The sequence below is a fragment of the Pseudorca crassidens genome, chromosome 2 (genome assembly GCF_039906515.1).
Source record: "Pseudorca crassidens isolate mPseCra1 chromosome 2, mPseCra1.hap1, whole genome shotgun sequence".
NCBI classification, from domain to species: Eukaryota; Metazoa; Chordata; class Mammalia; order Artiodactyla; family Delphinidae; genus Pseudorca; species Pseudorca crassidens.
In genome coordinates, this window is record NC_090297.1 from 104,733,392 (window position 1) to 104,746,862 (window position 13,471).

General features: G+C 36.6%; 1 protein-coding gene across 4 annotated transcripts in view; it reads right to left on the bottom strand.

Moving 5' to 3' along the window:
* Positions 1-13,471, bottom strand: part of WARS2 (tryptophanyl tRNA synthetase 2, mitochondrial) — an 87,923-nt gene that overhangs the window by 33,993 nt on the left and 40,459 nt on the right. For all 4 annotated transcript variants that reach the window (XR_010941028.1, XM_067727438.1, XM_067727436.1 and 1 more), the window contains exon 2: positions 11,982-12,239. Coding sequence is in view for 3 of the 4 variants with exons in the window: in XM_067727438.1 (XP_067583539.1) it covers positions 11,982-12,239 (258 nt within the window). In the remaining variant the exon portion in view is untranslated. The remainder of the gene's footprint in view (positions 1-11,981; positions 12,240-13,471) is intronic.

A 13,471-nucleotide genomic window follows, 5' to 3' on the forward strand; every position in this document is an offset into this window, starting at 1 on the left:
GATTTTGGGGACTACATTAAATTAAATACTTTTATTCATCAAAGGGCATAACAAAGTGAAAAGGCAACCTGTGAAGTGGGAGAAAATAAAGACTAACTACCACAACTCAACAACAACAAAAACAACCTGATTAAAAAATGGGCAAAGGACTTGAAGAGTCGTTTCTCTAAGGAAGTTATACAAATGGCCAACAAGCATATGAAAAGATGCTCAACATCACTAGTGATTAGGGAAATGCAAATTAAAACTATAAAATGAGATATCGCCTCATATCCATTAGGAAGGCTACTATTACAAAAACCCCACAAACCCCAAGAAAACCCACACATACAAAAAAGAAAATAACAACTGTTGATGAGGATGGAGAAATTGGAACCCTTGTGCACTGTTGGTCAGAAAGTAAAATGGTCCAACTGCTATGGAAAACAGTATGGTGATTCCTAAAAAAATTAAAAATAGAATTACCATGTGATCCAGCAATATCACTTCTGGGTTTATACACAAAAGAAACAACAAGAATTCACTGTATAGCACAGGGAACTATATTCAATATCTTGTAATAAACTATAATGGAAAAGAATTAATATAACTGAATCACTTTGCTGTACACCTGAAACTAACACAATAGTGTAAATCAACTATACTTTGATTAAAAAAAAAAAAGAATACAAAGCAGGATCTTAAAGAGCTATTTGTATACTCATGTTCACAACAGCATTATTAAACATAGCCAAAAAGGGGAAGCAACCCGAATAGCCATTGACAGATGAATGAATGGATAAACAAAATGTGATATATACACACAATGGAATATTATTCAGCTTTAAAAAGGAAGGCAATTAAGACACATGCTATAGCATAGATGAACCTGGAGGACAGTATGTTAGGTGAAATGAGCCCAGTCACAAAAAGACAAATACTGTATGATTTTACTCATATGAATTATCTAGAACAGTCAGACTCATAGAGACAGAAAGCAGAATGGTGGTTGCCAGGGTCTGGAGGTTGGGGGGAGGGGAGGAAATAGCTGTTTAATGGCTACATAATTTCAGTTTTGCAAGATGAAACAGTTCTGGAGATCGGTTGCACAGTAACATGAATATATTTAACACTACTGAATTGTACACTTAAAAAATGGTTAAGATGGTACATTTTATATTCATGTATTTTACCTCAGTTTTAAAAAAAAGTCTGTGTAAAGAAAAAATATAAACATATATCTAAGGTTGGGAAAAAGTAGTTAATGTTATGTTATGTGAATTTCATCCCAAATTATTTTAAAAATTCAAGTGGAGGGGCTGGTTAGAGGTAAAAAGGAAAGATCTGGTTTCAGATATGTTGAAATTGAGATTTTGGAAAGATATCCAGAGATAGAAGTCTAGAAGACTGCTAGAAACACAAAAAACTAGGAAGAAAGTTCAGGGAAAGAGACAAGATTTGAGAGAAAATGGCTGAAAGTTATAGAAGTAGATGAGACTTCAAGAGGGCAGAAAAAAATAAAAAATATGGAATAGATCTATCTATGTATCTGTCTAGGTATCTGTCTATCTACCTATCTACCTACCTACCTACCTACCTACCTAGCTCAGGACAGAATTCTGGAGATTAAAAGGAATGAGCAGTTAATATATCAATGAATCAGAATAGTAAAGAAGTATAAGAAGAAAAGACTAAGCACAGGTAAATTAGAGGTCACATTGTGCTTCATTAAAAAAAAAAAAAAACAACACAACCCTGGGTTGTGTTCTTTATCCTGTAGTATATAACAAATAAGTACAAAGTATGTTTGTAAATGATGTCTCTCCCTACATATATTTGTTATTGTTTTGATTTGGATAAATAATGTTTAAACAAGGAAAAACATGAATTACAAAATCATCTAAAAACAAACAAAAATGATGAAAGTCTTAAATCATAAGATGATTTTCATATTCTTATTTTAAACTCTTTTCAACTCTTGACTAAAATTCCCTAAAATTCTTGGCAGTAAAGATCCCTTCAGTCTAATTCAAAGCACTGTCCTCGGCAAAGCTGCTCTCTTTATTTAAAAAATTAATTTATTTTTATTTTTGGCTGCGTTGTGTCTTCGTTGCTGTGCACGGGCTTTCTCTAGTTGCGGCAAGTGGGGGCTACTCTTCATTGTGGTGCGCGGGCTTCTCATTGCGGTGGCTTCTCTTGTTGTGGAGCATGGGCTCTAGGCACGTGGGCTTCAGTAGTTGTGGCACACGGGCTCAGTAGTTGTGGCACACGGGCTTAGTTGCTCCGTGGTATGTGGGATCTTCCCGGACCCGGGCTCAAACCCATGTCCCCTGCATTGGCAGGCAGATTCTTAACCACTGTGCCACCAGGGAAGTCCCAGAGCCACTCTCTTTTTATACTTTCCTTGTAGTGGGGTCAACAGCTGCAACACTTGGTTTCATGGGGCTTTTTGCTGGTTTTACAAGAAGTTTAGGGAACATGTTACAACAGCAAACAAAATAATTAGTTTACTGACTAAACTTGTGAGCAGGTTGTTTCTTGGTTTCATTGTGAATGGGTGACTCAAAGCTCAGATGAAATTTTTATGCCATATTTATTTTGCCTTTGTTATTTTAAATGCTTGAATGACAACTATATTGAAAAACCTGTAGTGTTCTCACACAGTTCTGTGGGTTCTTCTTTTCTTTTGACTTATATATCCTAAGTGCCTACTCATTAAAAAAATTTTTTTAATACTAAGTCAACTTTAGTGAGGCATAAAGTACAAACAATAAGATGGACCCACTTTAGCTGCTCAGTCCACAGAGTTCTGACAAATCTATACATGTGTAACCATCACACCAGTCAAGATATAGAACAGTTCAATGTCCCCCAAAAGTTCCCTCACACAGTTTTGCAGTTTATTCCTCACCCTTCCCTCATCCCTGCTCCTGGGAACGACTGATCTGTTTTTTGTTATTATGGATTAGTTCTGCCTGTTCTAGAATATCATATAAATGTTAGTATATAATATGAATTCTTCTGTTCTTGGCTTCTTTCAGCATAATGTTTCTGCTATTCCTTCATGTTGTTACAGACTCCTTTTCACTGTTTAATAATATTCCATTGATTGAATATTCTACCATTATTTATTTATTCATTGATGGACGTTTGGGTTGTTTTTAGTTTGGAACTATTGTGAGCAAAAACACTATGAACACTTACGTATAAGTCATTTTGCAGGCAATGTTTGCATTTCTCTTTGGTAAATACCTAGGAGTGAAACTGCTGTGTCACTTGGTAAGTATATATTTAATTTTATAAGAAATTGTCATTTTATACTCTTAACAGCAATGTATGAGTTCATGTTGTTCCACATCCTTACCAAAACTTAGCACTATCAGTATTTTTAATTTTAGTCATTCAAGTGGGTAAAATGGGTTTTAGAAAAAGAGTCATGTATTTGGAAATTAAAACACATATTTCTAAATAAATCACAGATCAAACAAGAAATAATAGAAATTAGAAATCATTTACAAATGAGTTATAGTGAAAATACTACATATCACAACTTTGTAGATGCTGATAAAACAGTACTTAGAAGGAAATGAGTATTTATAATTATATTAGAAAAGAAGAATGGCTAAAAATTAATGAGGTCCACTTAAGAAGTTAGAAAAATAACAACAAAGTAATTTCAAAGAAAACAGAAGCAAGAGAGGAAACAATGAAACTAATGAAATAGAAAAGAAAGGTATGATAGAGAGGCTCACAAAACCAAAAATGCAAATTAAAATAAGATAGCATATTCTATCCTTTATAATGGCAAAAGTAAAATGTCTAATTATTACAAATATTGCCATAGACCAAAAGAAACTCTTCACTTGTTGGGAATGTAAATTGGAATACCAATTTGGAGAGCAATCTAGCAATAGCCACTAACACTTATGATATATATACATGTCATATATCCTCATGATTCCACTCTTATGTATGTACACCTAGAAAAGCCTTTCAGATGTACACAAAAAGCATATAGAAGTATGCCCACTGTAGTATTATTTGCAGTAACAAAAAAGTTGGAAAAAATCTAAATACGCTTTGTCAGGAAAATAGATAAATAAATTGTGATAGAGCCAGACAATGGAATATTGTAGAGCAGTCAAAACGAATAAATCTCGAACACATAACTAATGTTGCACACAAAAATATAGATGCAGGAAGATTTGTGCAGCATGATGCTATTTACATAAAGTTTTAAAACATACAAAATAAATGATATGGATTGTTATGGCCAAATTATATGCAATACAAATAGAAACACGTACATGGGAATGATGAGTATTAAATTCAGTATAGTGGTTACCTCTGGGGAGGCAGGAAACATAATGGGGTTAGAGAGAGCTAAACAGAAAGTTTCGACTGTACTTGTAACGTTTGATAGACACATATACACTACTGACACTATGCATAAAACAGACAACTAATGAGAACCTACTGTATAGCACAGGGAACTCTACTCAGTGCTCTGTGGTGACCTAAATGGGAAGGAAATCCAAAAAAGAGGGGATATATGTATATGTATAGCTGATTCACTTTGCTATACAGTAGAAACTAACACAACATTGTAAAGCAACTGTACTCCAATAAAAATTAATTTTAAAAAACCCCAGAAACTACATGCAGCAACTATGCCAAAAGGTTAGCATTTCAAAAAGCAGCCATTCGCCTTCATATTTTTCTGAATGTCTGAAATATTTCTTAAAAAGTCCTGAAAAACCTTTGACAACAAACGCCTGTGAAAATAGTTTGTTATTGAGTATAAAGACAGGCACTGTCATTAATTTGATCCCCACCTTCCAAATCCGCTCTACCCTTAAACAAATCAAGGAGCCTAGGGTGGGGACAATATGTGTCTGGTGATGTAGAGTGAGAGAGAAAGTTAACATCTGCCAGGAATTATACATCATATTATTTAAATATCCCTATTATAGACATTAAAAAGGGGGTTCAGAGAGCTTCAGTAACTTGCCCAGTGTGTCACTACAAGAAGAGATCACAGTGAGATTCAAACTGTATCTGGCTTCAAAGCTCATACTCTTTCCACTACTGCCCTGATAGTAAAAAATAACTCTTCTTGGAGGTGTCATTAAGATATGACCTAACCCTGTAGTCCAGGATGCAAGCAGCACAAATACTACAGCTTCTCATCAAGTCACACATGAGTATAGATCTAGGCAAGGAAGTGGTACTAGTGGAAACTTTTTAGAGAAGGAAATATAACATGAGGAGTTTGAGTTATATAATAATTCTCCTAACTTCTCTTTATTATTTATGCCATGGGCCATTTAGAACTTTTGTCTCTCCCTGGAAACTTTGGAGGTGACACCAATTTTACAAATAGATTCCTCAAGACCATTAACCTATATAGAGGTCTGTTTGCTTCCTTCCTATTACGAGTTGAATGTACACCTGTTGTTGGTAGCCTAACAACTTGAGAGTTTAACAAATACAAATATGTACTCAAATATGCTTCCAAAATTACTAGGATAAGTGAAAACACAAAAGATTCTCTGTCCTAGTTTAGGCTTTGGCTTTTTACCTCTAAGATAAGGGACAACGAATGGGTCAGGTACCACTTTTGTTTGTATTCAGTGAGCCAAGATTCATGTAGTCAGTTCCTTTGGCCCTTATTCGGAAATTGGTTCCTCCATAGCCCCCTTTCCTTTATTGTTATTATTGATTTTAGTTTCCTGGGAAACAAAACCTACCTCTAATTAGAGAATGAGGCCACATTCCAAAGCTGCAGATTCCATTCTTCTCCCTGGACTCTTCCCTGGACTGTTTTGGACCCTCTGTAACATGATGTCTGATGGTCGAAAACTGTCCTTTTCTCCCAGCCTTGGCAGAAAGCCAGTGCCTAAAGCTATGAACTCCAGCTTTTATCTTCCATCTGCAGGGTGATTCAATCCCAAGCAAAGTAACAACTAAAGATGTGGAAACGTGCACCTCAGAGGCAGCTGTGGGAATCAGACTGGATCTGCACTCGGGCCTGCTAGAAATAAGAGACCACTGACTTTGGCATTGGCATGGAAACCTCTGCCAAGCACACACATAAGCAGGCGATCCCTCTCCCTCTCCCTCCCACTCTCTCTCTCTCACTCACACACACACACACATGCGCACGTGCACACACACACCTTTCAGAGGAGAGGCTCTGTAAAATTCCCCACATATGGCAAACATATTGTAGGGGAAGCACCATGACTAGAGGCTGGTGGGAAAGAAAGAAAAAGAAAATAATGAGAAAAATCTTCAGTAAGTCTAAATCGTTCCAGTCAGACCGCTGAGAAAGAATGCAAAGGACTGGAGATAAAAATTATTGGTAAAATCAGCATTATAACATAGCTAAACTCTTTCCCTATTTCAAATAATTACTAGAACTTACTCTGGTGTCCAACAATGGCACCTGGGGAACTAGTCTTTATATTTATCTGTAAGTACTTTGCTTAACACAATGGATATACATGAAAAGAGCCCTTACATAATATAAAAAGTATTTTTCTCTAACTCACAATTTCAAAAATTCTTCATTTTACTTGGAAACAATTGTCTGTGAGGAGATGTAGTTATAACTAATTTTAACTGGTATTGGCTCCCAACACTTTAATTCTAATTATTTTCTAAATTCCTATCATATTCAGTGATCAACTAAATGCATAAATGTACTGCAAAATTCCCAATATAAAGAAATTAACAAAAAAAACCTTGTTAAAATTACACAAATAACCTCTAATTTATGTTTTATAAGTTAAGAATTGATTTATCAAATTTTCTCAAAATAAAACCAGAAGAGGGGCTTCCCTGGTGGCACAGTGGTTAGGAATCTGCCTGCCAATGCAGGGGACACAGGTTTGAGCCCTGGTCCGGGAAGATCCCACATGCCACGGAGCAACTAAGCCCATGCACCTAGAGCCTGTGCTCCGCAACAAGAGAAGCCACTGCAATGAGAAGTCCGCGCACCGCAACAAAGAGTAGCCCCTGCTCGCCACAACTAGAGAAAGCCCACGCGCAGCAACGAAGACCCAACGCAGCCAAAAATAAATAAATAAAATAAATATATAAAAACAAACAAACAAACAAAAAAACCAGAAGAAAATACTCTAACTTCTGCTTTAAAGAATTATTGGTAAAAGTTAATCAGATCATTTGAACACAAAATAACCTGTGATAAAAAGTGATGGAGTAGAAGAAACACTGACCTGATGTTCTCAGCGGCCTCATGCTTGAAGGGCTTTCTAGAAACTGAGTTTAAATTTTTACCTTGAGGGTAGGAGAGAGGTGCTGATGTATTTTAAGTAGAAAGATGACCGTGGCTACAATGTGGGGAATGGACCATCGATTTGTGAGACTGAAGCAGGAGTGAGAGGGTAATTTAGTAGTCCAGGGTCTTCAGGTCAGCTCTGGCTCTGCACTGCCCCTCTGCCATCAGCTCCTGAGGCAAAGGCATGGTGGGAGACCGAAAAATATTCTCTCCCCATGAGTACAGATCTTCCTCAACTTACAATGGGGTTACGTCTTGATAAACACATGGTTAAGCTGAAAATATTCTAAGTTGAAAATGCATATAATACACCTAACCTACCGAACATCATAGCTTCACCGTGCTCAGAACACTTACAATAGCCCTATAGTTGGGCAAAATCATCCAGCACAAAGCCTATATTATAATAAAGTGTTGAATATCTCATGTAATTTATTGAATACTGTACTGAAAGTGAAAAACAGAACGGTTGTGAGTGTCTCGGTTGTTTACCTTGGTGATCTCGCGGCTGACCTGGAGCTGCAGCTCCCTGCTGCTGCCCAGTACCACAAGAGAATATCGTACTACATATTGCCAGCCTGGAAAAAGATCAACATCCAAAATTCAAAGTACAGCTTCTACTGAATGCATATTGCTTTCAAACCATCATAAGTTGAACCACTGTAAGTCAGAAACTGTCTATATAGCTTCTAAAAGTAGTGCCTTAGGAAGAAAAAAGAGTCCTGGATTTGCCACCTACAAGCTGTTATGACCTCAGGTAGCTAATTAAGAAGATATTATTAAGCATTTACTAAGTACCAGGCACCCTCAGAGATTTTCTGATTACTTAATCTCTTTATACCTTAATGTATTCATCTGTGAAAAAACAGTAATGCCTAACTCATGCACTGCTTTGAAGATTAAAAGAAAGGTCGTATACATGAAACGGCTGGTAAATCTTCCACGTTTAAAGATGCTCTATTTTCTTCTCAATCCCCCTCTACTGAAAACTCCACAGGTTGATAAAGACAGTTGTTAATTAATTGGCTTTTGGATAGCAAGACATAAAATACAAACACCATGATGATTCTTTCACCTACTAGAACAAGGCAAATATGGGGTCAGGTCTTTAAAATAATCATTGTTTCAAGGCGACTAGCTTAGTTAATATACTTCTACTTGAGAATGGTCCTAAGAAGCAAAAGCCAATACATGCCTTCACAGTTTCAAGATAAAGCATCAGGAAGAACTTCCCATCATCCTCCATGAACCGCTTGAAGCTTTACAGCATTCTAGAGGAACTGATATCTAGGCACTCCTTTCTAGGCACTCCGTAGGCACTAAGTAAGCATCGTTTCTAGTCAAACTATTATAAATGGTGACAAGCAACTATGTAGGATGGCAGTTTATAGCCATTAAACATCAGCTAACACAGATTAGTGAAAAGAGGAAGCACAAAAAATTAAGGTTTATTTTTATGTCCAAAAGAGCTAATTTTATAGCAAATAAATGAAAGCCTGATTAACATATCAAAGGCATGAAAAAAGTGGAAGCGTACAAATGAACTTATCTACAAAACAGAGACAGACTCACAGACACAGAGAACAAACTTGTGGTTGCCAATGGGGAAGGGGAGTGGGGGAGGGATGGAGTGAGAGTTTGGGGTTAGCAGATGCAAACTAGTATATATAGAATGCATAAACAACAAGGTGCTATGGTACAGCACAGGGAACTATATTCAATATTTATGTAATAAACCATAATGGAAAAGAATATAAAAAAGAATGTATATATATGTATAACTGAATCACTTTGCTGTACAGCAGATATTAACACAACACTGTAAATCAACTATACTTCAATTAAAAAAATACATACCACATCAGGAAAAAAAAAAAAGAAAAAAGTGGGAGCATAAAAACCAAAGTTTAAAATTTTTTTTTAAGTGCAGAAGGATTAACTTCCCAGGAAATAAAACTTGATCAACAAATCAAAAGGCATGAAATAAAAAGAGACTTTAAGATCCATAATCAAATGTGATGCATAGACCTTGGTTGGATCATCATTCCAACAAGACAACATTTTGGAAGACATTTTGGAAGAATCAGCATAATTTGAACATGGACTGGGTATTAGAAGATAATATGGAATTATCATTAACTTGTTAGGTGTGATGACAGTATTGTGGTTATGTAAGAAAATTTCCTTAGTTTATAGAGAGGCATGCTGAAATATTTAGGGCATGAAATGTCATGATGTGTGGTATCTGCTATAAAATACTTCAACAAAGAAAACAACATTGGCGAGACAAATCACAAAATGTGAGTAAATGATGGGGGTAGAGTATACTCTTCTCTCTACTCTTCTGCATATATTTAAAGTTTTCTTTATTAAATATTTTAAAAAGGAAAGAAAATCTGATAAAATATCCAGTCCATCCACTGAGTTGTAATAAGGTTGGTTGCCCGAGTTAAAGAAGGAAATGGCCCAGACCAAGCATGTCTTGAGGACAGAAAGACACCTGAGGAAGTCTTTAATACTGTCTTTGTGGGACAAATTGTGGAATGTGGGCTGATGAGTACTTCCTTCAAATTCTACTGGCAAACTATCGAAATTGCCCCAAGGGAGCTGAAGTCAGGGATGGTAGGAGGGGGAACTGGGAGCCAATTTAGAGGCCACTGAGGAAACAGGCAACACCAGTTGCCTCCACTCTCTGACCTAGACCCACATAATGAGCTCACTAGTTTGGGAACCAGTGAGCTCATTTTGTAACATAAAAAAACCAAAGGGAAGGTGAATTTTTTTATCCCTCACTTATGAGAACGTTCTTACAAAGTCTCCCATATTGTGGGTTACTCTTTCAATTGCTATTTTGAACAACAATGTACCATGTGGAAGAAGATACCTCAATTACTGCAAATTTTATACATTTATGGAGGTCACTGCCAAAAATCCTTTACAAAGGAGAACATTTTTAGAATATGGTAATCATTTCTGGGGCTATGAGCTCAAAGTGCAAGTACTGGATGTGACTGTAAATAAGCCTTTAATTTTAAAGGTCACTTTAAAAACCAACTGACAAGTGGTTACTTTGTGGAGATTAGACATTTTCACCTACAAGAAGTATGGAAATAAGTACTGAGAATACAATTTTTAAAAAGAATATCACATAAGGATCAAAAGAGAGCTTGTATCAAAAACAGCTAAGATGGAGTGAAGATGGTATGCTTTGGAAAATGCATTAGGTGATTCCAAAACTGGCTCTAAAGATGACCAGCATTATAATTTCAGAGATGGATGTGAAGAGTTTAGATAAAGATTGCTTCATGAAATATGAGAGGCATCTTCCTTTCAGAGAGAAGGTAGGAGTGCTTCTGAGGTAGGACAACCAAGAGGGTGAGAGATCTAGGGTAAGCTAATTTGAAGAAGCTAAGGCCTATTGGAACAAGGACCTGGAGGGTAAGGATGGTGCACAATTAATGTCTCCAAGTTTGGAAGAGCAGTCATGTGGAAGACAGAGTTGATTTATATGTATTTTTAGCGAGGAGTTAAATGAGTGGCTAGAAGTTACAGGGAGGTGGGTGTTTGCTCAATATAAGCAAGTACTTGATAACAATTACATCTGTCCAGGATTGAATCTGAAAAGCCATACGTAAGGAAATGCTTCCTGACCAACTGTAAAAAAGGAAATTGAGGTAAATTGCCTTTATGGTCATTTTAATGATTAGAATCTATTATTCTATCACATTATCTCTAAGCTGGTAACAAGTTTAAGTTGATAACTGCATTTATTTTTTGAAGATACTCTTTTCATTGATTACATATTTTTAAATGGTTGCTCTGTGTGAATCATTACATTAAGTTCTGTGGGTGATTAAATATATACAAAAATAATGATTGTCAGAAGTTTATGATCAAGAAAGGATCACATGTATAACACGTTCCATACGTGCATACATGTTAACATGTGCCAAAACATGTATAACATACCATTCCTTGGCTGGGGCTCTGTCACCAGGTTAAAGCAGACATGTGATAAGGGCATGATCCAGTTAAAATTTTCACCTTCTTTGCTAGGGAGTCTCTTAAGCGCCTTGTCTCTAGTCCAGGTTATCTGCCTGTCCAAGAGTAAACTGATTCATCCATAGTAAAGATATGAGTCAAATATTTTGGCTTTGTTCTAAAGTCTTTCTTGGCTTGGACTCAAGACACTGGACATTGTCTTCCAATTTCCCAGCTAGTTCTCTCAAATCTTCTCAAAAGTTATTATACGAAGAATGAACAATGGGAATTATCCAATAGACCTTCCAAATGCAATACCCAATAAAGCAACATCGGAGTTACGTAAAACCATCAGTCGCTAAATTCTATCCCTCATCACCAGGAGACTAGTCAACAGCCTGAATTCATCTGTTTGAATGCAACCCAGTACAGAAGAACAATTCCAGGGTTAGAAGTACTAATGGGATACAACTTTTTGGTTTATGAAGCATTATAAACTTACCTAGTACAGTGGAGGGAAAGTTGAAAATACTATTGCATTATAATAATACTCAATGATATGAATATAGGGAAAACATGAAAATGAAACAGTCGCATTTGATGAAGTCACACTTGAAGGGTCAAAAAAAAAAATCAAAAACAGGAGTTATATAAACCATTCGATTTTTTCCTCAATCTGAAAATAAATGTTTTCTCAGTTCTAATCTGAGAAGCTGACCTGAGATTGCTGGAAAAGGATGCTCTTCTCTGGGTTTACGCCACAGGCGAGAAGAGCAGCCGTCATATCCAAGATGCTCTGCCGGAGGACGGCTGGGTCTTGGGGGACAGTGATGGAATGTAGGTCAACAATGCTGTACAGCACGGAGTCATGCTCGTCCTGTAATCTCACCCAGCTCTCAATGGCTCCCAGGTAATTGCCAAGGTGGGGGATTCCTGTAGGCTGAATGCCAGAAAATATGCGCTTCACGGAATCTTTCTGGAACAAAGGAAAACAAACAACATTGCTTTTGAAGCAGAATCCATGAATCCTATGCCCATGTTTGATGGCTACGCAATTTTTTTTAACTGCAATCTGACAGTCATCATCCTTAAATGCATTTATTTTGTAAAGCACTATGTTAGGTACTATTAGGAGACAGAAATTATATTAAAAAAATCTTTTTTTGCACTCAAAAGCTTATAAACACAAAGGCACGTAAGAAAAGGTCTGTATCTCCAATCTAACTGGAGATAGAGGATATGCTTATGAAAATAAAAGTAACCGTACAGTATTACAACACAATTGTGACTGGTTTGGAAAGGTAAATAGTGGGGTACAGAAAAGAGTTCCCAAGAGGAAAAGATGACTGTGGTTCTGGTGGTCAGTTGCAGAGACTTCAGACATAGAATCAAATTTCACTGGAGATTAAAGGGGCTCCAGGGGTTTTTCACATGACTTCATTCATTTTGCAGTTAAGGCAATGAAGGCCTTAGCATTAGGGCTAAAGGCTACTCTTACTTAATTCAGTTTTCTTTAAAAATAAAAGAATTTGAAAAAGAATAGATACATGTATATGTATAACTGAATCACTACGCTGTACACCTGAAACTAACACAACATTGTTAATCAACTGTACTCCAATATAAAATAAAAAAATAAAAATAATTGCTGATATTATAATTTAATGTGCAGGATCTGGGCTAAAAATTAGGAAACCTATACTCTATTTCTGATATTGCTTCTTGATAAAGTTATTTAACTTTTTCACGCTTCAGTATCCATTTACTTTTGATAAAATCATAGTTGGTTTTTTATTTCTTCAAACGAAGTTTTTAATTCTGCATAATTTTTTAAATTATAAAATCATTTTTGACATGGTCATGCTATCCCATTGGTCTATACTGTCTATTATTGAAGTTATAATAGAAAATGAGAAGAAAAAAAATGTGCCTCTGTATTTGTAAGCTTTTGAGCACAACAAATTTTTTTTTTTTTTTTTTTTTTTGTGGTACGCGGGCCTCTCACTGTTGGGGCCTCTCCCCTTGCGGAGCACAGGCTCCAGACGGGCAGGCTCAGCGGCCATGGCTCACGGGCCCAGCCTCTCCGCGGCATGTGGGATCCTCCCGGACCGGGGCATGAACCCGCGTCCCCTGCATCGGCAGGCGGACTCTCAACCACTGCGCCACCAGGGAAGCCCAGTGCAACAAATTTTTAAAAAATATTTTCTG